Source organism: Tachypleus tridentatus, chromosome 13, assembly GCF_004210375.1.
Source record: "Tachypleus tridentatus isolate NWPU-2018 chromosome 13, ASM421037v1, whole genome shotgun sequence".
NCBI classification, from domain to species: Eukaryota; Metazoa; Arthropoda; class Merostomata; order Xiphosura; family Limulidae; genus Tachypleus; species Tachypleus tridentatus.
The window spans coordinates 202995227-203022330 of NC_134837.1; the positions used below are offsets into that span (position 1 = coordinate 202995227).

The window sequence follows — 27104 nt, forward strand, 5'->3', positions numbered from 1 at the left end:
AAACATGAAATTTTGACTTTGCATATATATTAACATTAGTAATATCCTATAGATATAATCGATTATCCGAACGTTTAATACTTTAAAAATATTAAAAATTAAGGCTTGGGTAGAACAGCTTCCTTCCATCCTTCCTCTCCAAATTGGCGCCATAAATTATAAGAAAGGCTCACCAATAAAATTTGTGTGTACCAGGGCAGAGTAGTTAATGGTGGACGTTTCATTTTCCACCGATTGCTGGCGGGCTTGTTATAAGATCGTTTATTACTATACTAAAATGTCTTTTATTCTTCAGTATATACTATAGAAATTAAATAATATACAGTATCTTCAACACATTGTGGTAGCGCTCGAGTACTAAATTGCGAAGTTGCCTTCACGTGATTAGGTTCAAATAAACTAATAAACGTGAAATAGGTAGAAGTTGACCAATAGAAATAAATTTAATAAAATAAAATGTACATCAAGGAATAAACTTATTTTTATATAGTCCTAGGTCATGCGTCAGGTACTATTAATGAGAAAGTAATTTGTTGATTTTACATTTAAGAAAAAATCTGAAAGTACTGTACTGAATCTATGTTGGAGAAGATATGGTGAAGCGTAAATTTAAAGAAAAGTACTCTTTTGGTAAGTAGTTAATCCTAACTTGCTCATGACAGCTGTTAATTTTGTATAATAAGTTGCCTGTAAGTTGAAAACGACTGAAGGATAAGTGTAATACTGCAATCTAACCTATTGGTTATTAGGTTTAACGATTGTTAGTGTTATTAAGTTTTCTTTAAGTTTGTTTTGTTTGTTTTTATTTTTTACCTGATGACTAACGTAGCCTTGTAGTTGTACTGTTGCAGTTTGTATAAGTTATATACATGTCTGTAATACTATGATCACTTTTAATAATGATGTACTGCCAACAATTTCGAAGTTCAGCATGGCTTTTGTGCTTATACGAATCAAATGTTTAAACTGAAGTACATGGAAAGGAAAGTCAGAACTCTTCAGAAGACATTTATGTTAAAATATAAATTAAAGTATAATTAAGTGGTTGAAAGTAATGAAAGGAGGTCTTAACAAATGTGACACTAATTTTCAGAGCAGAGGAAAAAAGAAGCAGCAAACGTTCGAACCAAGTATCCTGACCGTATCCCTGTGAGTGGACGTTTTTTATTACGTAAACCAATTTTCCAGAACAACATTGTTCAACCTTCTTTTATACCAGAAACCATCTCACTGCCTTCCAAAGCTGTTAAAACCACCAAAGTGCAAGTACAATAAAAACCCTTATAATATTTCCTTATGAGTATTCTTTCAATTTTTGTTAAATCCCACAGACGACGTGGTTGAAAAACTCTTCTACACCTACGTTTATGTATATTTGATTTCATTACTTAAACATGGCAGGCAGTGTTAGTTTTACTATTTAACTTATCTAGGCAGTAATAAAATAGTTTGCATGCAATGCTCATAGCCTGGCAGGAAAATCCAGTCCAAACACATGGATAAAGTTCCTATGCCTCAACTTTATAATTTAGAACATATTCTACAAACTTACAAAATGTTTCAGCTATGTGGATCACAGTTGTCTAACTCAACTGTAGCTTAGTTTTTGAAGATTGTCAGTGAAAGTGATACTAAGCTAAAAATCTAGACTTGATAAGTTTAAACCACACATTCAAATCCTATTATTGTAAGCGTGGTTTAGTATAAATCGGATTACAGTTCTGTACAGTAGGATATCTCTGATTCTGAAGAGGTGAGTGCAGTCAACTGTTGGCCACCGTGTAATTTCATTATACATCATTTAAGTTGATGTAGCCAGATAATACATAAAACTTAAATTTATAATATTGTAAATTACTGGCCTGTAGTGAGTAGAGGCAAGAAATGAAATCCATTATTAAATTATTTATTATTAAAAGGGGTATACTTGAGAACGTAAGGGCATGAAATTATAAAAGGGAGTTATACACACACACTCCAATCTGAGTGTCTCTCTGAGTTTGAAGTTATAATGTCATATCTTGGTTATGTTAGATATTTCTCATAATGTACGTAAAAATCTATTCTGTATTCAGGTTGTGGTTGAACGAGACCCTGGTTCAACTATTCCAACTGTAGATAAACATAGATTCCTTGTTCCAGATGATATTTCTGTAGCCCATTTTATGTGGATTATCAGAAAAAGGATTCAACTTGCTCCAGAGAAGGCAATATTTTTATTCATTGATAGAATGCTACCCCAATCAAGGTAGTTTGCCATAAAGATTCTACTTCCAGTAAGGATAGTTTGATTCTTTTTCCAGTTTAAGCAGTTTCATATAATTTTTATGTAACAGAGGTTCTATGTTAGAGTAGCTTATTTCAACAGTTTTGGAGATTGTAGCTTGTTGGAAGAATTCCTTTTCAGTAGTTATATTTGACTGGGAATTATGCCACTGTTTAATTTGGAGATAAGTCTTTTTTTTCTTCTTTAAAATTTATAATAAATAATATCACAACTTAAGTAAAATAATAATTAGAATTACATTCTTTTTAATTTTTTTAGGATCTTGGTAACCTCTGAATTTAAAACATTTTGAAGTAGTAAAATTTGTTTAGATAAGACTAAACTTTAATAATAAGGAACCAGACATAAATAATATATAGGAAATTTGAGGCTTCACTGATAAATTTTATAATTATTTATTTCAGTGCAACTATGGGCGAAATATATCGAGAACATTCTGAAGAAGATGGATTTCTCTACATCATATATAGTGGAGAGAGCACGTTTGGTTTTAATGATCAGTAAATGTAAACTGTATTATGATTGTTGAAGGTATCTTTCTACATTTCATATTCGTGAATAAGTTGTATAAATGTACAAGAGATGAGATTTGTTATGTAATTTGAATATGAATCTTTGTAACTACATTTCCATATTTTTTTATTATTACATTGTATTCCACCAATAGGAATGAAGCATATTATACAATTAGCCTTACATTTTTGTAATTATGATTGGCTATCAGCCAAAAAAGGTTACACAAGTTAGACTGTATATGATGATGACAGCTCTTTCCATTGAAGAAGTTGAAATGTTAATTAAAAATTAAAATATTTTTACTGAAAAGTTGAGTATTACACTTGATTTATCTGTCACAACTTTCATTTCAAAATTATGAAAACTACAGATATTAGTTTAACATTAGATGTATTTAAGAGTAGTATAGTCTTACCCAATATGGCAATACTGGCTGGGGAAGATCTTTATGTTTGCACAGGACAAAGATAGAATTCTGATATACTTGGCTTTTATAGTTACACACAATCCATGTGTGTTTGTCATAATCTCAAGCTACATACACAATCAAATAGTGTAACTATCTCTCCTTGAGATGGGCTACCCTCCCCTAAGAGAGAATAGGCATAAACATTTGGCCAAAGTGATACTAGCTTTCAGATCACATTTATTTAGAGATGATCAAAGCAGTCAATAGCTTTGTAATTGCACATACAAAAACTGTTGCTCTGATCTTCTGTAGGTTAACAAAGCCAGTAAATGCTAATTTCATAGTTGTCTTCTCCAAAGAGGAAGCATACTGGTAATTGTTGCACATTGTGAGAAACCACTTCATCAACAAGAACAGAGTATAACCCAGCCTCAGGATGATACAAGTGAGCACTCATTACTTCATTGTGTTCCTGCATAATATCTCAGCAAGGCCAGAAAATTACCAAAGTTTTTTGAAAAATTTATATTTTTGGCATTGCCATGAAATTCCAAGCCTTGTTTTTCAAAAACAAAATGGCAGGAAAAATTTGATCATATATATGCTTGTTCTGTGGTATTCGTGATTGAAGGATACTGTTGGTAATAACATCAATTTTACTAGGTGATGGATGTTCAGTGAAGGCCTTCAAATCATCAGCACCCTGTATGGTATCATGATGATAAATATGAATGGTTGCTTAAAGCATCACTAAATTTTACCCAGTTGTTAAAGTATTTGTTAACAAGTACTACTTTATTACACTGACTATGCATTAGAAGAAGAGTACTGCAATAACTACAAAGATGCCACCAACATTTAGGCATTATAATTACTGTGGGTATTTTTCAAGCTCAGATATGTTTAAAATTGTGGTTATACCCATAGAATACTAATTGCCTGTCATTTTTCATCAAATGAATTTGTTGGTGTAAGTAAATTGTCAGTTTCAAAGCATGCTTAGTGATTCCAAAAATATCTGATAAACCCAAGATTGCTGTAACTTAGAGCAATGGTGATGATGGTCCAGGAAGATTTTTTGTTTTTTGAATTTCAGGGTAAAGCTACATAAAAGTTATCTGCACAGGCCGGCCCTAATTTAGCAGTGCTACTCTTGGGCTACTCTTTTGCCAACACATAGTGGGATTGACTGTCACATTAAATGCCCCCATGGCTGAAAGGGTGAGCATGTTTGGTGTAACAGGGATTCGAATCTGCGACCCTCAGATTATAAGCCGAAAGCCTTAATCCACCTGGCCATGCCTGGCCAGTCCAGGAAGAATGGAGTTGTCAGTGCTTGAAGCAGTTTAAGACTCAAATAAACCATCAATGTTATCACCACAAGAATATAGTCAGTAGGGTCAAGCTTCACATTCCTTGCTGGCACCAGAGAAAGACTTTACTGAAGCTGTCTCTTGCTTCTTGATCCAATGCTTCCTTATTTGATTCATCATGAACACTGAAGAATTTATTTGTCCATTACAACTATATATTTATATTTATCTTGACTCTGGCATCTATTATAAATAGATATATCCAAGGTTTTCTTTCTCACGTGTTATTTAACATAATGAATATCTTCATGAAAGCTGTATTGAGATGATTTTATAACAACATACCAAGTTTGTTGGACAGTAATTAATAAATCTTAGCATAAAAACAATATAGAACTAATGGCTAATCATGATTGAGTAGGAAACATTTAGTCTATTTGCATTATTGTACAAAAAATATAGTCCTTTGGTGATCGGTGATATATAGTTTCTGAAAATGTTGGTAGGAGAAGTTCTTAAAGTTGATTCTCATTAAATTTAAAACTTAGAAAAACGCTACAAATGGAATTTTCTGCAGCGTAGTTTTACCGTATTTTAATTTATAATAAAATTTGTGTTATATCGTGTATTTTAAGACTAAAGAAATATTTTTATATTAGAGGACTATCACTTACGTCTTACTGTTTCAGCATATAAAGTTTGCAGTTACAACCTAGGAACATTTCTCATGCAGATGTTTTCTAAAAATGTTACTTTCGTTTCCTCTTTCATTAAAATCCGTGAAATGTTTATGAAACAAAACTCTTAGAATTTAGTCACTTTCTTCAATTAGGTATATTTGGAGTAACAAATCTGTTCGCTCGAGTCTCCGTCCCTGAAACGATAAATGCTACTCTGGAATGTTACTAAACCATTATAATCCTCGTTTTTTGTTTAAACATCAATACTGCAAGAAAGTTCTTCTACTGCTATATCCTTCACTTTCCAGTTTGAAAATATGAATTATATTTAAATTAAGAGCCTAATAATGGGAAATCTTGTAGCTCCAGTACTTGCTAATATAGAGTACTGTGCAAATGTGTTAGGACAAAGTCAACATTTAAGTTTCAAAGAACAATAGAAGGTGAAACATCAAAATTTTATTAATCTTTGTATTTGATGCAACAATTATTGTGTGGAAACGTTTTAGTTCACCAAACAGTTTATATGTGTGCAGTTAATATTTTGCATATTTAATCAAAGTTTCCTTTGGGATTTTACTCCAAATGTCTCTAATACACTCCTACAAAGTTCTTTTTTTTTAATCAACTTGATTTGTAAAATTTTTTATTTATCAGATCCCAGATCTGCTGAATTTGTTTGAGATTGGGGCTCTCTGGCAGCCATTACATCATTTGAATGACTACATCAGCTTGTTTCTAAGTTAAGTGATTAAAACATGCGTTGTATGAGTGTTTATGGTCATTATCTTCTTGGTAATAGAATCCTTTACCAATAATATCTAAACCACTGTTTATACCATGACAGATCAGTATCTGATGGTATCTACTCTGGTTCGTTATTCCATCTATTTTGCAAATCTTTCCTGTTACCTCAGCAGAAACGAAAAAAACAAAACAAACACCCCTAAGTCATCACACTGCTTTCCCTATATTTCATAGTAGGTGTTAGGCATTGAGGTAACTATCTTTCTTGTGACGGACATACAACCTACACTTTGAACCAAACATTTTACATTTGAACTTATCCGTCCATAACATCCTTTTACTTTTTAGTAAATTTCAGTCTCATGACTGCCGCACGACCAAATATTTTATTCCCGTTGAGTCCTCTTGACACTGTGAATCTGGACACTTTTCTGTCATTTGGTTCATGGCTGTTTATCTCATGCTTGAGATCAGTGGCAGTCTTTCTTCTGTCCCGAAGGCTACTACTACCAAAGCCTTACTAGTTTCTTTCTATATAGTTAATACACTGAATGGAGCACCATGGCGGTTATTTCATACCCTCAATTTGATCAGTATGTTAATTCAAGCAGAGCCCTTACGACGTACCCTTGGTACAAGTATATGGAAGTTTTAAAGAATAACAAGTATTTTCATCCTGACTTATTCATTTGCCCTTGTTTATGTGGGTTTTTCTTACAGCAAAGCCACACCAGGATATCTGCTGTGTCCACCGAGGGGAATTGAATCCCTGATTTTAACGTTGTAAATCTGAAAACTTACCGCTCTCCCAGCGGGGGATGTTCAATTGTCAACAGGGATCAGTGAAGCATTACTATAATGTTGAAATTTACATTCTGTAATGGCATGGAAAAATTAGCCCCATAAAATGGAGAGTATGACAAAATATTCTCTTGTCGTAACACTTCTGCACAGCACTGTGTGCTTATGTGTATATATATATATATACATATATAACTGCATGCATCTGTAACAACAGATACGCGTACTTCGACTACCGAACAAAGGTCTTTTCAGGGTTTCTTGACGAAATTGGGTCGACATATCATAACATCTAACTCGATGTGTTTCAACAAATTTAATCCTAGAAACTTTATACAAGTTCGTGTGGCTTTTAACTCTTTCATTATGAAGAGGAAAATGTTTCTGACCATCCCGCGTTTTCTTTCAGGCTACAGATTACCTTTAATGTTTGAAAGATGTTTTAAACATATGTTCCTGCCACGAAGTTTAATTTGATTTATGTATATAGTTTTAATGTGCAATTTTGTAGTTTAAAGATAAATGCCGTACACTTCTTTACCACTTATGTATGAAATAAATTTCTCTTAGTCTTAAATATTAGCGAAATTTAAAACAAGCCTCCCTGATCCAATGAATAGTATACAATCTTACCCTGGTGGTGAACTACGTTTATTTCTCTTCCTACCTTATTTGGTTGAAGAATCGTAGAAGTAGTGTTTTGAGAAAGGATTGATTCACTGAAGGTTAGGATTATGTACTTTAATTTAAGTTTGAGACTGACAAATTAAAACTCATTTATTTCCTATGATGATTTCTCACGAATACAAATGTATAAACTATAATATGATGTCGTAAGGTTAACAGTCTAATTTTAAAGTTTAAAGCCTTAAGTTATGGAAATTAACTGTTTACTTACCAAGATATTTTTGTGTTTCGTAATTTGGTGAAATGAAATCACTGAAATACATATTATAACAAGCGAAATTTGTGTTTCGGAGTGAAAAGTTAGTCGTTCAGGATTTTCTAATTTTCACTGTCAATTACTTAGAGCAGGTGAAATTTTATCCTGTATTGTATAGTACAGAAACCACAAGTAGTTGTACTAGTAGAATAACGTAGGCCTATTTATTGACATGGTCAACAAATTTGGGTAATGTTCGTGAATCATAGTCACGCTTAATACTCGGAATTCATATTAGAAATAAAGATAATATAATTTATTGAAATTTTGTTTATATTTCGAAAATATATGGATAATAATAATATGTTTCATAAGATTTTGATAGTAAATGCAATATTTGAAAGAGTGGGTGGGGTACCGTTGTATACGGGATGAGCTGCCTATTATTGAGTTTATTATTCTTTGTGTTGTGTTCTTCAGATTTATGTCGGAGAGTAAATTTTAATTAGAGTTAAGATTATTCATCTTTTATAGTTCTAATTTTGATTTACCATTCAGAAATATGAAAGTGAGAAAACACTGCATCATGTTTGTCAGCTGTGGCTAGGATTCTAATGTTCCTTAATTTACAGAAAGTGTAATGCTTTAAATTGTGAGGAGTGTAATGAACTAGGTTGATAGTTATTCACTTGGGCTTAGTGAGTTTTAAAAGTTCTACCATAGTGGTAGTTCAGTTGATAGAGTATTTATTTTTAAGGAGCTGTATGAATGGAAAATCACATTTTTTTCTCTATTTTAGGTGATTATAAATCATATTCTTGAAATAAAAACATCTTTGAATATTGAGATATAAAATGATTCAATGAATGTATATTGTGATAAGATACAGTATGAAGTATAGAACATTTGTGAGGTTAGACCAGACTTTTTGTTGGTCCACATGTATCATGACAACAACAGAAAAAGCATCTTTAGTCCTTACTTTGATCCTTTTATGATTATCATATTATACGATTTATGGGTTGAAAAGGAATGTTACCTTTTAATAATGTACTTATTCTGAAGCTCCTCCTATGATTTATTTTTTAGTTTAATATGAATTTGTCTGCAAAATTTTATTAGAATGAAATTCTGTTAATAAAGACCATCAAGTCTTTGAAAGGTACAATGCAAACCAAACTCTAATTAATTGTGAATTTGTAATGTTTATAGTTTTGTAGTGTTATACATTCAGTTCGCACACACATACACGTTCTCTCTGCACTAGATTAACATTTTTCTGAATTCTGATCCAGTTAACTATATAGACAAAAATGATTTTTTACTTCTCCATTAGAGATGTTTTAGGAACCAGTGAAATGCTTTTTCTGATGTTATTAATTAAGAGGAGCAGAAAATGATGTGGTAGTTAATTTAGTGACAAGATTTGTTTAGAGTGAATTGTTTTCTAATGTGAGATTACATTGTTTTTGAAATAAGTTTGTGTAAAGTAAGGCATGCCTTTCTGGCTTAATCATTTTATTTTTTGTGTATTAGCCTTATAAAAGGGACAACAGTATGTATAAGTGTTTTTTTCTTATACTCTACTATAGTTTTTCAAATTTTTTATACGGTATTTGCATACAAAATAGTACACATATAAATACATGGTAAGTACAAAAGTTAGCTTATTTTTATTACAGATGTCAGAATTATTTATATCCCATTATACATAGTAACAGCAAGTACATGAATATTGTTTTTGGTTTTAACAATTTTTCTTGTTACAAAAATTGATGATAATTTTATACCATAGCCATTTCTAGTTTTATTATAGGCAAACTTGACAGTGTTTATAATTTTTTTTTTGTTCTTTTTATTATTATGGTTAAGTTTGTGATGGCTGTTTATAATTTAATTTTTATTATGGATAAGCCTGTGGTGAATTTACAGTTTTCATTGTGGATAAGCTTGTGATGGCTTTTGTTACTAATTTTATTATGGATAAGCTTGTTATGGCTTTTGTAACTAATTTTATTGTGGATAACCTGGGGTGACTGTTCATAACTAAATGTTATTATGGATAAGCTTATAATGGCTGTTTATAGTTTTAGTTTTTATTATGGCTAAACCTTTCATGGTTGTTTACAGCTTTAGTTTTTATTTTAGAAAAGCCTGGAATGACTGTTTCTAACTGTAAGTTTTGTTACGCATAAGATTGTGATGGGTGTTTATAACTGTGTTTATGAATACAATATAGGTAAGTATAATGTATTAATATGAATACAGTATAGACAAGTATATTAATAATGAAAAAAGTAATGTGATGTAGCAAACAGAAAATAAGATATTAAATACAGTTTTCAGAATGTGCATGAGAAATAATTATACATCTAACAGTAACGATGAAAATGTTAGCACTAACCAAATAAACCTCTCCAGGTCTTTTTACAAATTTTAATGCAAGTGAAGATGAATGTGTTATTTAAATTAAAACAACAGTTTTATGATAAGGTTATATGACAACAAAAATATTTTGTCTTAGAAATATGTTGGAGGTAAAAGTGTGATTACTGGAAGACACTATTGAAATACTCAAGCAAGGTCTCAAAATGTGCTACAAAATTTGTGACTTGTTCCCATATATAACCTGCAAAAGCTTGTATATAAAGTACTATTAAGTTACAGAGTATTTGGAATTTTTAAAGAACAATTACATTATTTTGTTGATCTCTGATAAAATAAGTTCTATAGCAAGTATAGCAGTCAAAACCAATGAAAGAACAAAACATTAACTCAAAAGTTGTAGTGAACCTGTCCATAATTGTGATGGAAAATAAACCTAGAAACTAAAACAATCAAATTGGTGAGTAATAATTCTATATCTGTTTCAGTCATTTTTATGTATGCTGAAGAATGGAACTTATGTTTAGTATCCTTGTGCCATAGAACATGTTGAAATCAAAGAAGTACTCGTTTACTTCATACGTCACAGTTAAGGTTTATTACACATCTGATAAAGAAACATTTCATAATTCTTATCCTTCTTTGAGACTTTTTACTGGTTTAAAAAAGACAAGAAGTGAAGCATACATTTTTAGAAATGACTAAGAACAGCTTACAATTTAACATCCAGAGAATTTTATCAAGTCTAAGCTACCAACACTTTATGTTGAATAGTAGTGTTTCATTAGGAAGTAAATACATCTTAAATGTGAGAAGAAATATCTATACTAATTGGAACTCGTAAAACTTAAATTTATCATTGTGGAATTCCAGTGTCTTTCATTATATATTGTTATATACATTATCTAAGGATTGAAGAACGAGTAAAAAGTGTGATATATTTCAAATTAATCGTTATGCTTGTTTAATAAGAATTACAGGTGTAATGTACACTGTACTTGTAGGTTTTATGCTTTGATATTTGGTAACCATTTCTTTCTATTCCAGAAAAGTTTTGGGTAGAGGAAGAAACTAGAATGTGGTGCCATCTGTTGTGTACATATACAATCACATCATAGTGCATTGTTAGTTTTATGTGTGGGAGGCAAGCTTTGATGTAAAGGAGCATTGAATATAATAATCTAATTTAGCATTAGGTCTTACATTAACTGGAACTGGATTACAATATTTACAGTGATATAGGTTTGAAGTTTGTTGTTTAATATAATTCTTAACCAATCTACTGTAATGTATTTAAAGTAATTACTGTGATTCCACTTCTCAAAGCTGCTACAAGAAATTTGCTTCTTTTAGTGTGTTTTCAAAAATGATCTCATATATTGGTATATTACAAGTCATTTACTGAATGTAGCTATTAGTAACTTGGACATTTTAAAGACAACATTAGGAGGAATAAACCTTAGAATAGTTATGTGTTCCTTTTGACATTTTTACAAAAACTAAAATGTAGAAAATTAATTTGTACTTTAAATTATTAAGTCATGAATTATGATAATTTATTTGTCCTACAATGGTAATTTTGATGGCTGTAATGAATTTAAACACTGTCGTTTTTGGACGTTTCTAACACATTGTCTTTCACGGGATCCAGTGATGAGTCATGCTCTATAAAAAACATTCTGTCACATCACTTTGATTGGAACTCATATTTCAACATATGAAAAAATATTAAAAATATCCTAAAAAGAGAAAAACTAATTATTACATATAGATTCATATGCTAACTTTTATGCATCTGAAATTCTAGCACAAACTATGGGTTGATATTTGTATGTGTGCCTACATGTCAGTTGATATTTGATATATTACTGTAGTCTGTATGTTTGTACCTACAGGTCAGTTGATATTTGATATATTACTGAAGTATGTATGTGTACCTACAGGTCAGTTGATATTTGATATATTGCTGAAGTATGTTTGTGTACCTACAGGTCAGTTGATATTTGACATATTACTGAAGTCTGTATGTGTGTCCCTACGGGTCAGTTGATATTTGATATATTACTGAAGTATGTATGTGTACCTACAGGTCAGTTGATATTTGACATATTACTGAAGTCTGTATGTGTGTCCCTACGGGTCAGTTGATATTTGATATATTACTGAAGTATGTATGTGTGTCCCTAAAGGTCAGTTGATATTTGATATATTACTGAAGTATGTACGTGTACCTACATGTTAGTTGATATTTGATATATTACTGAAGTCTGTATGTGTGTACCTACATGCTAGTTGATACTTGATATTACTGAAGTATGTATGTGTACCTACATGCTAGTTGATACTTGATATTACTGAAGTATGTATGTGTACCTACATGTTAGTTGATATCTGATATATTGCTGAAGTATGTTTGTGTACCTACAGGTCAGTTGATATTTGGTATATTACTTAAGTCTCTGTATATACCTACATTAGTACTTATGTATTTAATATTGCTGAGTTATTATTATTGTTGTTTTCTTGATAGGTCTGGGAAAGTGAGTTTACAACACTGACTTGCTTCTACAACTCCTAAAGTAAGTTTACTGCTGAAAACAAACATAGCCTTTTGTATATTGAACAAACCCCGAACACAACAATACTTTTGTTCACTCTTAACGTTGTAGTTCAAGGTTAAATTCCGTGAGTTTAGTTTGAGGGATTAGTGAGGGTTTGTTAATAGTTTATTGGTTTTGTACAGTACTGTGAACAGTTTGTAAAAACATATTTACTTTTGTGGTTGATTTATAACAAAATTGCTTTTTATTTGTGATTAAAGAAAGAAATGTTTATTTTATTAATTACAATTGTATGTATTTTGATCATGTAGAATGTTGCTATTCTTAATTATTACTGAAAGATTGACATACTAGTGTTTTACAGTAGTGTCTATCAATATAAAAGTCTGACATACTGGTGTTCTACGATAGTATCTCAGTGTACAAGTACTGACATACTGGTGTTTTATAGTAGTGTCTATCAGTATACAAGTACTGACATGCTTACAATACATCAAATAGTAGCTTCAGTGTGTGAGAAACGGTTGTAGAGATAATGCTGCTTTCTTAACTAACTCGTAGAAGTTTGAGACTGATGTAATTAATATTTATGAATAATTTGTAAGATTGATAATGTGTATCTTTTGTATACTATTGATGTGCTACTTAAAATATTTGTAGCAATGTTGGAGGATGTCACATCCAAATCTGTATATAACATCATCCAAGCATCAGTCTTTAAAACAACAAATAGCCCAAACTCACCTAGCATACTTGAATCAAGAGGAGACACCTGATAAACTAGAGAAAAGGAGAAATCTTGAAGCTGCAATTGCAGAGTTTTTGTCCCTAGCACCTTATGATGAGAAGTTCACATTTCCAGAGTTTGATAAAGTTTTCCACCACAGTGTGATATCAAACCCTAACTTTAGTGGCTATAAGGCTGCCTTAGCTTTCCAGGCCTTGGAAAAATATGCCACTAATTTGTTGATCCATCCATGGAGACGAGAGTACAAAGTTATTAAGGTATGTAAATTTCTACACATGCATGACGTTACCTCTCTGGTTACCAAATAGTCTACAGTTCAAAGCTAGTGATTAGTACAGTGTCACAAGACCATTTGATTTTTTTTCTTTATTTTTTACTTTCCCGGGTTTCATGGGTAGCTTATTGCTTTTGTTCAATATTTCTTTAACAAATGATTACAAATGCACTATTTATTGTACAACAAAGAAGGTAATAATTCACAGATACCTCTACAGTAAACTCACTCTTGTTAAACATAGATTCACCATGTAAGTAATATCTACACTTTCTTTAGCCTTACATTTTTTTGTAAATCAGGAAAATTCTTTTTAATCCATAAATCACAAATGAATCATTTAACTATACAGGTTAAGTGACTGTAAATTGTAAGTATCATATAACAAACTAAAATAATTGAAACATACAGTAATTTAAGACGTAGTAAAAATATGAATATTGTTTGTGATTCAGGCTTGTTTTAAGATTTCTCAATGAGAAAATTATGAAGGCAGCAATAAAAAATTTGAAGTTTACTTCTTAATATATTGCTTTAAGTTGAATCAAATATTCACTATAATAATCTTTTATAATGGTAGACATACATGGAACAATAATAGTTTTGTGGCTTGTTGATCTGAAATGAACATAAGCTGAAACAAACATGTCAAACAACAACAGTTCAGTGTTTATTGGTATACTGTTTGTCTGACTTGTAGATCTGAAATGAACATAAGCTGAAACAAACATACCTATACATATGTTTAAAATTTTTTTTGCTAAGTTTTCTTTAATTTCTTTATTTTTTATGTACTCTTCTCTCTAACAAATTAAAAATAAAGTTTATATTTTGAGGATGAGATTCATTTTTATTTCAAGTGTGTTTCTTGTCATCGTAAAATACAAACTTTCTTTAAATTGATATTTGTTATAGATAAATTGTGTTATCAGTTTTTGCTCTATGTGAATAAGAATGTTGAAATGTTATTACCAATGAGTTAGAATGTTTAATTGGGGGGTGTTTCCACGGTTAATTAAAGAATTTAGTATTATAATTGCATATTGTGTGTATTCACTAATTTGTTTTTTTTTAGAGAACTAAGTTAGTGTATATCATACAAGTAAATAAAGTTAATCTATGGAGGTTTTGAACTGTGCAAAATTAGTTAATTTATGTAATTTATCAGTTATTTAGTGGGTTCTACCGTCACTTAGTACAAAGGCAATTGCCGGGTGCTGAGGTTTTTTTCTTGCTGATGGGTTACAGTCAAGCAGAAGACGGTGTTCTGTTTCTACAGGGACCTGTCGACCCAGACCAGCTTAGTCACATTGCTCTCGATTGTTTGATTGCTTTCGTTGAGTGCCAGGTAAGCAAGTTAAAGTGATCTAAAAATGTAACCAAAGGAAATATATTTTACTGTGCTAGCATTTGTAAATAATGAGAAATCTTAAACATTAAAAGTTACATCGCTATAAAGCCTTCAGTGAAGTAAAAGGATTCTTTTGATTTGTAATTAGAAATCGTGTTCTTGTAATGTTAAACATACTCTGTGGAGCTGCTAAATCAATAAAGTATTGTTTAAAAATGTTTCATGTTTTATGAACTAACATTTGGGATTTATGCATGCTTCAGTAATAGTAAATTACAACAAATCTTTCATTTAAAAATAAGATTTTGGAAAGGCCAGTCTTATTTTCAAGCAAAGTTTTATTCAGTGTATTGACAGTTACATGTGGACAAACCCTGCCATCGTTCTGTTTTTGGTGGTGGTTTTTAGATTGTGCTGAGTCATTCTGTTTTTGGTGGATGTGTTTCAGATTGTGCTGAGTTCATTCTGTTTTTGGTGGTTGTGTTTCAGATTGTGCTGAGTTCATTCTGTTTTTGGTGGTTGTGTTTCACGTTGTGTTGAGTTCATTCTGTTTTTGGTGGTTGTGTTTCACATTGTGTTGACTAAGAAGATAGGTTCAGATTCACATGCTAAATATTAAATATTGGTTAAACACTGTGAAATTCAGTTGCCCTGTTAAAATTATTTCAATTCACTTTACGTTTAATACGCAGTTTTTGTCACTAGAAAGCTTTGGAAATGTGCAAATTAAAGGACTTGTGTACACAAACACAAAAATAGTATTGACAACTAAGTGGAACGATTTTTGTAACCTATGTAAAAATATCCTATTTATGATTTTCTGTACTATTTCACATTAATATTGTTATTAATTAATCTGCTTTTAGTGTGTTTCTTTGTTTTTTTAACTTAATGCCTACTAGTACCTGTAGTATTTTTTACATCATACCATTCATGGAAAGTATAAAAAATTCTAACTAATTGGCTGTCAAATAGATATTAATATCCAATATAATGAATGAATGAGCTAGATACCAGATACACAACTCTCTGTTGAAACCAATTTTCTGTAATGAATGTTTTGTTGTTATATGTGTGTGTGGGTGTGTGTATAATTTATGAGCTGTTTTAAGGAAAGAATTATTGTGGTAATTTTTATATTCAGAATTTTTTTTGTGCTGAAAATAAATCTGAAAATAAATTCTCCTTGAAGTTTTGTCATGTTAATGGTAAAAATTAAAGTATTAAACTCTGAAATAGGCAGGCCTGTCTATCAAGAGATGTTTCAGATTAATTGAACAGTGATTATTAGTAAAGTACCATTTCTTTTAAAACCAGATCATGGTTGAAGTTTACGAGAGTCTGAGGATGGCTGAATGTACATGGAACGAGATATACAAGATTAGAGAGAACTATGTAGCTGGAGTTGCAGAGTGTGTGCGTATCTTGCAACAGTTAAAACTGTCCAGTCAAAGAAGCAGCAAGAACCATCATCAGTTATCTAGTTTGGATCATGTAAGGAAAAGAGGCACTAAAACTTGTGATTCTGAGTCATCCCCACAAACTGGAATACTTGTAGATATAGGCAACTCTCAGGCATATGAAAAACCTGATACACTTTTATCTAAAAGTACTTCTCTGAAAACTCATTCACGGTCATGGTCAGATGGCCCACAGGATAATTTCTTATGTGTTGATGGACATGTAGCACGAAGTCCTGGAAGACAAACTTTGGGAAGTTTCAATGACTGTAGTGTAAGTAACTTTTACCCACGTGTAAGTCGGGCTACTCAAGTACCACAAAACCAAGTGTGTGGCTATTCTCATAATATTTCTCTTGAGCAAAACCATGATTCTTGGGATTTGCTTTCCACGCCTGGACACTGGAATTCAGGCCCCGTAATTTATCCTACGTCTCATTTTCCGGGTCTTCATCCTGGTGTTAGCTATCCTTATGGTCCTGTTCATCATTGTTCCTGTCACCTCTGTTACCTCCCTACACCTGTTCCTAGCCATAGATTGATCCTAGAGAGACCGTTTTATGAAGATCTAGGACAGAATGGATCCTCACAACTTAGACAAGGGCAAGATCAACATAAAAGTATATTTACAACTGCTAATACACCACATACAGTCAATAGATCAGAAAATATATATACTGACTATGACAGACCATCTGTTCCCACATCAGAGCTTCTAGATTCATTGATGGATCTGACAGTTGAGCCACAAGAAAGTCAAGAACCTCTCCAACTGAATGACGCCTCGGATGCACAAGTTCTCTTGCCTTATAAAAAAGATTTCCACAATTCTGAAAATTTTCCAGGTCGGAAAGTTGATAAATTGTGGGATAAAGACAAACAAACTATTGTTGACACATCTAGTGAGAAAATTGAGAACTTACCTAAAGGTGAGAATCAGATGTTACAACAGATTTTTAGTATTCCCCATCAAAATTATGGTAATGTGTCTAACCAAAAGATTCCTAAGGATAGTAGTTCTAGAAATGGAGAAAACACAGTATGTGGTAATGTTTCTATGAGAGATGGGCAGAAAGATGACTATCGTTCAGGAAGAGAAATCAAAAGAAGGGAAGGTAACATATCTGGTAGTAATTCCTCACGTGGTCAAGACAGATGTATGGATCAACAGAAGAGAAACAGCTTGTATGACAATGTACAGCCAGATAACCCTATACAAACTACTACTGAAACTGGTGACCAGTTGTTGCATCCTGCTGGGTTGGTGGTTCCATCAGGAGTTAAAATGGAAGAAAATGAAATTATATATTTGAAGAAAACAGCCAGTAACAAAGAAACTTCCATTAAGACCAAAAAGTGGTCATGTCAAGCTTGTACATATCTCAACCCGTCTGAAAAAGATATCTGTGAAATCTGTAGCCGTAGCAAGTTTCGAGGGGCTGAATCCACTCCTTTGGTAAGTGGAGGACGAGAATGCCCTCTCTGCACTCTTGTAAACGAAATGAATGCAGAATACTGTTCTGTTTGTGATACTTACCTCGAAGATTGTCCTACTTACATTTAAATTACTTCTACAGTTCAGTCACCAGAGGTTAGTTAATCTTCTTCCTACTTGTAACTGCAGTTAGTTTCTTTGATATATTTTAGTATTGTAGATACTGTACTAGCTCACAGACTGTTGTTTCTATTTGACATATTAAAGAGAAGTGTACATGAACCTCATAAAGAAATGATTTTTCAGTGACTCAATTCCATCATATCACAAATAAGAATTGAACAAGTATTGAAATTTAAAGGCTATTTACAATAAGTTTAAAAGTAATTTGAGAATTGGTATTAATGTCAATTTTTAAATATTGAAATAAATATCTGATGTTACTTGTGTATTATCTTTCAAAAAGTGAAAGTGTTCACTATTATGATATTTTTCTAATCCAACTAATCTTGAAGGATACTTATGAAACCATATTATACAAACAAAATTGACTAGATTAAAAACTAAAGTTTCTTTTGGTTTAGTATGTATGTAAAGATTATAAATCCACAGCTGATTTCTCCAAGCTCGTTCCCTTGGCTGTGGTTTCTGGATTTGAAAACTTGCATGTTCTCTTTATAATGGATTTAAATTTCAAATGTGTAACTTGTAACATAATAAACATGACTTAATCCAGTCAAAGCTTTTGTTTTCTTAAGAAAACTCAATATTTAAACAGCATTATCAATATGGTTAAGGAATATCCAAACAATAAATATGTTGGTGTGTGATATTCAAACGATGTATTGAATATTTAAGTATTGTAGTTATATGACAACCAGATTAGTATGTGCAAGTCTGTAGATAAATACAATACAAACTCTGTGAATAAAAACATAACAATAACCTGTGTTAGTTTGTATAAGTATCATTCAGATCATACATGTCTCAACTTCTGAGTTAGTTGTTAACAGTAAACAAATAAATTTTCCATCATGAAGAAAACAGTGTGTGTCATCTAGAAATCAATAGTTGAATTGTTTTCTGATACTTAACTATCAAACAGATAAGTCTGTTTCATATTCTAACATGTTTCTATTGACTTTCATCAAACTGAATTTAATTAAGTGGTCTTTGTTTAACTGTTAATCTACCGTCATGCTTTTTCTCTTAATCTAGAGTTTTATGCATCATGCCAGAAGATTGTTAAAGTAAATGGTGTGTGTTCAGAAGACAATGATAGGGTATCATAGTATTGGGAGTTAACATTCAAGGCCTGTGTAGTTGTATATCTACATAAATATACTTGTTACCACCAACTCCAAGGGAAAAATTCATACAAGGTGATCAGAATATCCACCACCAATTTCACATGCTTTCATACGGTTGTTAAACTAGCCATTTTGTTTTGTTAATCTTGTTATAACCATTTATACTCCAGCTGAAGATGATTCATGTTTTCAACGTCAGTCCCAGAAACTCATCAAGAAATAACGCAGTATTTGAGTTAAACTGTAATATCCTGGAGCTGATCTGCATATACACGATTCTTATGCACAAAGCCATTCAAGAATTTTGTATAATATTATCAGGCAGTATAAACCATGTTAAAAATAGTGATTTAAACTAACTGATAAAGGGCATCTGCCCCAAATATTGCAAATAATTATAAAGCTTTTGTTAGATGTATACTTTACCAATTGTAAACACTATTTGACACTGTTCATGTATGGATTAATCTTTACATAGCTGTCTTCTGACGTTATGCATGTGGTTCATCTGTTATTATGTTTCTAGTCTTTCAATCTCTGAGCTTGTGTAACATTAACCTTTTGATCGTAATCAGCATGTTTTGTAAGATAATCTGCATGTCTTGTGTTATTTTATTTCATTTTTCAGTTACAATTATTCTTTTTCCTTATGTTTACTCAGGATTATTTACATTTCACTGATATTTTGTCATTAAGATTTATATGATGCATGTGGTGTTTCATGTGCCAGTCAGTCTGTTTTTGACAACATCCTTTTTTTCTAATAATCTTAATTTGTTTTATTTGTCAGAAGTATCTGTTTTTATTACCACATCTTTTTCTAATAATCTTAATTTGTTTTATTTGTCAGAAGTAATCTGGTTTCATTGCCACATCTTTTCCTAATAATCTTAATTTACTTTATTTATCAGAAGTAATCTGTTTTTATTACCACGTCTTTTTCTAATAATCTTAATTTGTTTTATTTGTCAGAAGTGGTTTTTATTACCATGTCTTTTTCTAATAATCTTAATTTGTTTTACTTGTCAGAAGTAATCTGTTCTTATTACCATGTTCTTTTCCTAATAATCTTAATTTACTTTATTTATCAGAAGTAATCTGTTCTTATTACCATGTTCTTTTCCTAATAATCTTAATTTACTTTATTTATCAGAAGTAATCTGTTCTTATTACCATGCCTTTTTCTAATAATCTTAATTTAATTTGTTTTATTTGTCAGAAGTGATGTTTTTATTACCATGTCTTTTACTAATAATCTTAATTTGTTTTACTTGTCAGAAGTAATTGTTTTTGTTACCATGCCCTTTTCCTAATAATCTTAATTTGTTTTATTTGTCAGAAGTAATCTGTTCTTATTACCATGTTCTTTTCCTAATAATCTTAATTTACTTTATTTATCAGAAGTAATCTGTTCTTATTACCATGTTCACCACAACCTTTTTACTTTATTTAATAATCTTTTTTTACTTTATTTATCAGAATCTAATCTGTTTTTTATCAGAACCAATGTTTTTTTTAATAATCTTAATTTGTTTTGTTTGTCAGAAGTAATCTGTTCTTATTACCGTGTCCTTTTCCTAATAATCTTACTTTACTTTATATATCAGAAGTAATCTGTTTTTATCATTTTTCTAATAATCTTAATTTGTTTTATTTATCAGAAGTAATCTGTTTTTGTCACCACACCTTTTTCTAATAATCTTAATTTACTTTATCAGAAGTAATCTGTTTTTGTCAAAAGTAATCTGTTTTTATTACATCCTTTTTTAATAATTTTAATTTACTTTATTTATCAGAAGTAATCTGTTTTTATTACCACCTCCTGTTTCTAATAATCTTAATTTACTTTATTTATCAGAAGTAATCTGTTTTTATTACCACATCCCTTTTCTAATAATCTTAATTTGTTTTATTTATCAGAAGTAATCTGTTTTGTCACCACACCTTTTTCTAATAATCTTAATGTGCCTTATTTTTCAGAAGTAATCTGTTTTTGTTACCATGTCAAAACTTAAATGTCTTTTGTTGTGGTTTTATTGTTTAATTATATTTCATTCACTTGCATCAACTACCATCAGGCTGTTATTATTTTTTGTGACACAGTTTTTATGAGAATTATTTTAGGTGAACTATTTTGTACTGTTTCAAAATTAGAATAGCAGTATTCTAACAATCCAAAAGCTAATCTAAACAGCTATATGCAATAAATGGTAAAGTATTTCAACTCCACATCATTATAAACAATATCCATGTATAGTTCATGATATATATATAAAATAGTCTGTATTTTGTCAAAATAATTTAACTTTTTTTTTAATAAAGGTAGTTTTATTTTTCAGTTGATAAGGTTTTTGTTGTCTTTGTGCAATTTTTGTTTTCATTTTTGACAAACCTTGATTAACTAGTGTATTCTGTTGGTTGGAAACTCCCCAAGTTATTTTATTTTGACAAAACATGATTAATTAGTGTATTCTTTAGCTTATCTATAAGCTTGTGTATAATGGCTATGAATATGCCTTCATCTCCAAAACAACATTTCACAAATTGTCAAACATTTTTCTGTGACTTTTTAGTATGTCTTTCTAGAAATGAATCAAAATTATTTATCTTTAGCCCCAGCACCATCATCACTCAATGTAACACTTCTTATATTCCAATGATTGTCATCTTTTCTGTTTTGTCAGGTCTTCAGAATACTAAAGTGATGAGAGCTTTCTAGCAAATAAATAAACATTTATAGTGGCATTTTAAAAAATTTTTGCTTTTGTTGAAAAGTTTTGCTGGAACCACTGCAAAAGAGCTCAATACATTTAACTAAATTTGTAGTTTTGAAATAATTTTGTCTTAATAGTATATGTTAAAGTACTGTTAAAGTGGCTGGCCATTATTGCATTTTTCTTATTTCACAAGAGAAAGAAAAATAATTCATTTACAAATAAGGCTTTGAGTGCTATAATCTTTAGAAAAGAGGCAATATGGATTGATTGAAATACTTAGCTTTGAACATGTATATTTTTGTACTTAATTCATAAATACTGCTGTGTGCATTGTACTTTAGTCATAATAAAAGTAACATGTTAAAGGTCTGGGTAAGATATTCACTTTGCATGATTAGAATTAACAAGTTGTTAAGAATCAGGTTTCTTATCTGTGCCTTTGATGTTCAAGGGTAGGAAGTTTCCAGTTGCTTGAAAGACTAAATCTATCCAGCAGTTTTCATTGCATTCTGTGATATTAACTACTAAAACTCATATTTCTTACTAAAATATCCCTTCCTTACTTAGTGTCCCTTGAGTAAGTCTATAAATCTTATTGCTTTATTGAAGTTGAGAGTCAATCTCACATTACTTGCAATACCAGTTCTTCACATATTGTTTTTACTTAAATTGTTATTAGGTGTTTGAGTTTAAAGATGATTTTAATAAAGATGAGACAGTTTGTGTAGTTAAAGTTGTTGATAACATGCATTATAGTTTCGTACTTGTATGTATCATGTAATGTGCATTTTAAATTGCTTCTTTATGAGATTAACTGAAGGTTTAATGGTCTTACATTACACACTTTTACACCTCAAGTTAATGATAGTTTTAGTGATAGGATCAAAGAATATTATTCGATTTCTTGTGGTTGTCACTGTGTGTTTTAAGACTGATTTACAGGATTGTTAACATTACTTGTAAACTGTCTAAGCTTTAGCTAGCTGATGTACATCAGTAACCAAAATAAAAGTCCAGTACTGACATGTTGTCTTGTATTCTGATTCATGCAGAAACATGCATTTATATTTTACTTCTAATTGTGACTGTGATAACCTGTACTTCTTGAACATAGTTTTTACACTTGAAGATCTTTTTTTGTCAGTTTTCTTCGAGTTATTATTAAAATAGAAGGAAAGAGAAAAATATCTTGTTACAAAAAATGTTATTTTAAGAAAACCTTTGTAAATGCATTTATGAAGTCAAGAGGTTTGGAAATTTGAAGTGTACCCTGTAAATTATTTCATTGTAATAATTTAACTGTTGCTTGATATAGAACTGGGAAGGGAACCACATCACTGACCAGTTGAAACAAGTTGTGAATGTAGTCTGATTTCTGATTCAGAGACTGATGTTAGCTGTGGAACTGAAGAGAGGAACCACTCGCATGCAAACAGTTTCATATAAATTACTAATATGATGGTGACTTGGGAAACCTGTGTTACCTCACACAGTTGATATTATGGTGTTTTTTTACAGTTTTGTTGTGTATATCCTAGTTTAATAAAAAATCTTATGTAAATATACATATATAAAACTTGTAGTTAAATTTAAGCTGTCAAGAAGAGTACATCATACTATACTGTTTGAAAATGTATTTATAAATGATGAGTGAAATGTGATTTGTTTAAATTTTTTACTTTGCTGTTTGGATATTGTTTTCCTTCAAGTATCTATGTTTATTATATTGGAAGTCCCAAAGTTATTAAAACACAGTACTGAAAAACTCTGAAGTCTAAATCTTTAATGCAACTTTCCAGAAATAACACTGGAGCAACCATCACTTGGTTGGACAGATAAATAACTTTAAGGGAATCACAGCTAAGACTAACATTCTAAATATGAATATTAACCAACTCTCAGTGTTTAGTATTTACTGCATGAATGGGAAAAGTCTTGGCCACAAATGTTGTTTTTCAGTATGCATTATTATTAATTAGCTTATGAAGAGTGAAGAATAAAAGATGTTATTGTATTCCAGAGTTATTGATGATGTTTTACTTCCTGGTGGAGTTGTTTGAGTGGTAAATTGTAAATTTTTGTAGAATAAAATATTCATAATCTATACCAAATTCACAGCACAAGTCTTATGATTTACAGAATAACATTCCCCTGATATTGTACAGTGAAACTCATCTAGGGAAATGTCAAGAACAGGTCATACATTGATCAAAGTGATTCTCTTTGCAAGGTCCTCTAATGATAAACCTATAGTTTGGTTACTTTTTTGTAGGGTAGGTGTGCATGCTGTAAACGTGGTACTTTATTTCTGTTGTTCAAGTCTTGCTAGATTATAATGAATGTTGACTTTCTTTTATTTGAATATTTAAAATCTGTAAAGAATCTTGTGGATTGTTTATAAATACTTGTTTAATATTCAATAAACATTCATTTTATTACAATTATCCATTTTTTTAATATAAAATCAGAAATGGAGCATTAATAGCCCTGGCACTTTCACACTATATGAAGGGAAAATGCATTCTTTTTATTGGGCCTGGCATGGCCAAGCGTGTTAAGGCGTGCGGCTTGTAATCTGAGGGTCGCTGGTTCGCATCCCAGTCGCGCCAAACATGCTCGCCCTTTCAGCCATGGGGCGTTATAATGTGTCGGTCAATCCCACTCTTCATTGGTAAAAGAGTAGCCCAAGAGTGGGTGGTGATTAGCTGCCTTCCCTCTAGTCTTACACTGCTAAATTAGGGACGGCTAGCACAGATAGCCCTCGAGTAGCTTTGTGCAAAATTTCAAAACAAACAAACAAACATTCTTTTTATCTGATAATTTTCGATGAATATATCTTGAGGTATAAGTACCACACGTTCACTTAACACTTCACAACTTAATGATATATTGTGTATTTTAATAGAGGTATTCAATATAAAGTATAATTCTTTGTGAACAAAGGAAACAGTGTAAGTTAGGTATGAATAACTAGAACTACTAAGATATCATTCATATAATAAAGGAAAATTAGTTTGTGATGGTATTCTGTTTTAAGGACTGTAGCAGCCATGTAGTTTGATATTAATAATTTAACCAATTTACCAAAGGGAAACTAGTTTGTGATGGTATTCTATTTTAAGGACTGTAGCAACAGAAACTGTCAAAATGTGTTCCCAACTGTGTAAAAGTTTCTATGAATTTATTAAGATGGACCACATGGTTGATTCTTCCAAGGTAAGCCACAGGGGTCTTTAAGTAACATTCAACACAGGTGTAAATCTTATTCAAAAATTTAAAAAAATGTTAAAAGATATATGCATAGATGTTAGAGAATGGTGAAACTTCACTTAGACATCATCTTTAAAATGAGGTATGTATTAAAAATTGACATTGTAAATGATGTTTTATATTTTAGTTTAGAGGAGTTGTGTGAAGTAGAAGTCACTTATCTACATATCATAACTTAAGTATGAGTTGGAAGTAAATTCTATCCATAAAATAAAGAATTAGAAGTAGTTTAATCATATCTGTTTTTGACCTAGAATATGAAAATGCTTGATTAAAGCCATGAGGATATCTACAGTTTATCACATAATTATAAAGAAAATACCTTGTTCATGAAAGTAATCAAACCTTGTCTTGTCTCAGATGAACAAAATACTGAAAGTTTAACTTAAACTAAAGAACTTACAGAAATTCCCTGTGAACAAACTAGTTTAATGTAAATGATGACTTCAGAAAGTTCCATACACTTTAAAACCACTAACAGGTTAGGACACTAATAGTCCCTGACAGGTCAGGGACTAGAAAGTTGGGGTAAGATAAAAAATTATACAAATATCATTAACCCGACTTCAGAAATAGAAAATGTGAGTTACCAGTCCTGCCTGTGTAGACCTGGTGAATATTATAACATTGACCTTTTTATGTGAAAGTGAAAGAGTGATCATGATGCTCTGTTTAAGATTCTAAGCAGTATTGATGTCTCAGATCCTTGTAACGTGAATACAGTGATAGATCCCATAAAAAATATTACTCTTCTAAGATGAAAACACTGATGGATCCCATACAGATATTACCCTTGTGGGATGAAAATGCTGATGGATCCTACAAAAACAACAATGGCTTTGTAGTGATGTATTCTATAAAGTCATTGCACTTGTAATGTTAAAACATGGAAGACAATGACAGATTTCTTGAAATCAGGGGATCTGTTACATAAAAAAACAGTTTATCAGTTCTGAATTTTTGTACTTTTGTAGTAACTGTAGAAGGTGTAAATTTCATCCTTCAGTTTTCTTAAAGTTATTTTAACGAACAGTACAGTTTTAGATACAATTAAACATTTCCAATAGCTCATAAAACCAAAGCTGTCAGTAGTAACATACTTTAAAATTGTAATCATTTATATTTTTGTAATTAAGATTTGCACATGTAAATAACTAGATTAAGCTTACCTTGGGTAAGGAAATCTAAATAAGTAAAATAACTAGGTAAGCCAGATGGCCTCTGTACAGAAGACAGATGTCATACAACCAGCTGTATAATATTTTAGTTGGAAATGACAGGCTTGGGTAATGGATGATGTAGGAAGACAACTGAACAGAAAGAGCAAAACATACTTGGATGTATTAAACTTGTGATAAGAAGTTTACTATTAAGAATTAAAAGACTAATTATCAGAACATGTCACTGCTGATAAAGATGGAACGAATACCAATATATACTGAGTGAAGTTTTGGGGGCATGTGATTTTGGAGTGCAAGAAAATATTAAGTCAAAGCCAAAGAAAAATTGAAAACCTTTTTTACTGTCAAAATGATTCAAGGGTGGCAAAAAGTGTATCCATGAAATTAATGAGAAAAATTGTGTTAATATTATTTTCAAACACTGATGTTAAAATATATTATGGTATTCTGCATATGAACACTAGCCACACAGTGGTATGTCTTAGGACTTACAATGTTAGAATCCAAGTTTTCATATCTGTGGTGGGCATAGCATAGGTAGCCCATTGTGTTGCTTTGTGCTTAACTTCTAAACAAATAAATGAACAAACTACTGTAGTAATTGTTATTGCTGCAACCAAAGTGTTAGTACTTAAAAACCTACAAAGAAAAGTCAGTATTGTTAAATACAGTTTTTTTTTCTTTATATAAAACCACTGTAAGTCCATTTACTTATTTTATAAAAGTAGCTAAGTGACAAATTGTTTTAAAAACTATACACGTTAAGAATGAATGGA

The 27104-nt window shown here is 31.0% G+C and overlaps 2 protein-coding genes across 9 annotated transcripts; both read left to right on the plus strand.

The window, feature by feature from the left end:
• The first annotated feature begins 235 nt into the window (after nt 1-235).
• Nucleotides 236-3112, plus strand: LOC143240452 (gamma-aminobutyric acid receptor-associated protein-like 2). Of its 3 annotated transcripts, none has more exons than XM_076482888.1 (4): nt 236-630; nt 1094-1266; nt 2076-2276; nt 2692-3112. In XM_076482888.1, the coding sequence occupies exons 1-3, from the start codon at nt 594-596 to the stop codon at nt 2250-2252; spliced, it is 387 nt and encodes a 128-aa protein (XP_076339003.1). In that variant the 5' UTR covers nt 236-593; the 3' UTR covers nt 2253-2276; nt 2692-3112. The 3 variants fall into 3 exon arrangements, with proteins under 3 accessions (XP_076339003.1, XP_076339002.1, XP_076339004.1); XM_076482887.1 differs by having other exon boundaries at nt 2076-2248; XM_076482889.1 differs by having other exon boundaries at nt 273-630; nt 1094-1149; nt 2076-2248.
• Nucleotides 3113-7379: 4267 nt separating this feature from the next.
• Nucleotides 7380-24318, plus strand: tamo (PUB and ZnF_RBZ domain-containing protein tamozhennic). 6 transcript variants are annotated; one of them, XR_013021766.1, is made up of 7 exons: nt 7380-7478; nt 12552-12600; nt 13243-13587; nt 14773-14952; nt 16273-18006; nt 19069-19232; nt 23193-24318. XR_013021766.1 is itself a non-coding variant. In XM_076482893.1 (7 exons), exons 4-6 carry the CDS (start codon nt 13255-13257, stop codon nt 17977-17979), a joined length of 2220 nt encoding a protein of 739 aa, XP_076339008.1. In that variant the 5' UTR covers nt 7443-7478; nt 11069-11177; nt 12552-12600; nt 13243-13254; the 3' UTR covers nt 17980-18006; nt 23193-24318. The 6 variants fall into 6 exon arrangements, 5 of the variants coding, with proteins under 5 accessions (XP_076339005.1, XP_076339009.1, XP_076339006.1 ...); XM_076482893.1 differs by lacking the exon at nt 19069-19232 and adding an exon at nt 11069-11177 and having other exon boundaries at nt 7443-7478; XM_076482890.1 differs by lacking the exon at nt 19069-19232.
• Nucleotides 24319-27104: the final 2786 nt, after the last annotated feature.

Excerpts from the sequence above, each read along its gene's own strand:
- LOC143240452 (XM_076482887.1), top strand. The coding sequence starts at position 594 with ATGGTGAAGCGTAAATTTAAAGAAAAGTACTCTTTTG. Across the intron at positions 631-1,093 it reads TAAAGAAAAGTACTCTTTTG|AGCAGAGGAAAAAAGAAGCA; the intron begins GTAAGTAGTTAA and ends ACTAATTTTCAG. Across the intron at positions 1,267-2,075 it reads TTAAAACCACCAAAGTGCAA|GTTGTGGTTGAACGAGACCC; the intron begins GTACAATAAAAA and ends TTCTGTATTCAG.
- tamo (XM_076482890.1), top strand. The coding sequence starts at position 13,255 with ATGTCACATCCAAATCTGTATATAACATCATCCAAGCATCAGTCTTTA. Across the intron at positions 13,588-14,772 it reads GAGAGTACAAAGTTATTAAG|TTATTTAGTGGGTTCTACCG; the intron begins GTATGTAAATTT and ends GTAATTTATCAG. Across the intron at positions 14,953-16,272 it reads TTGCTTTCGTTGAGTGCCAG|ATCATGGTTGAAGTTTACGA; the intron begins GTAAGCAAGTTA and ends TTTTAAAACCAG.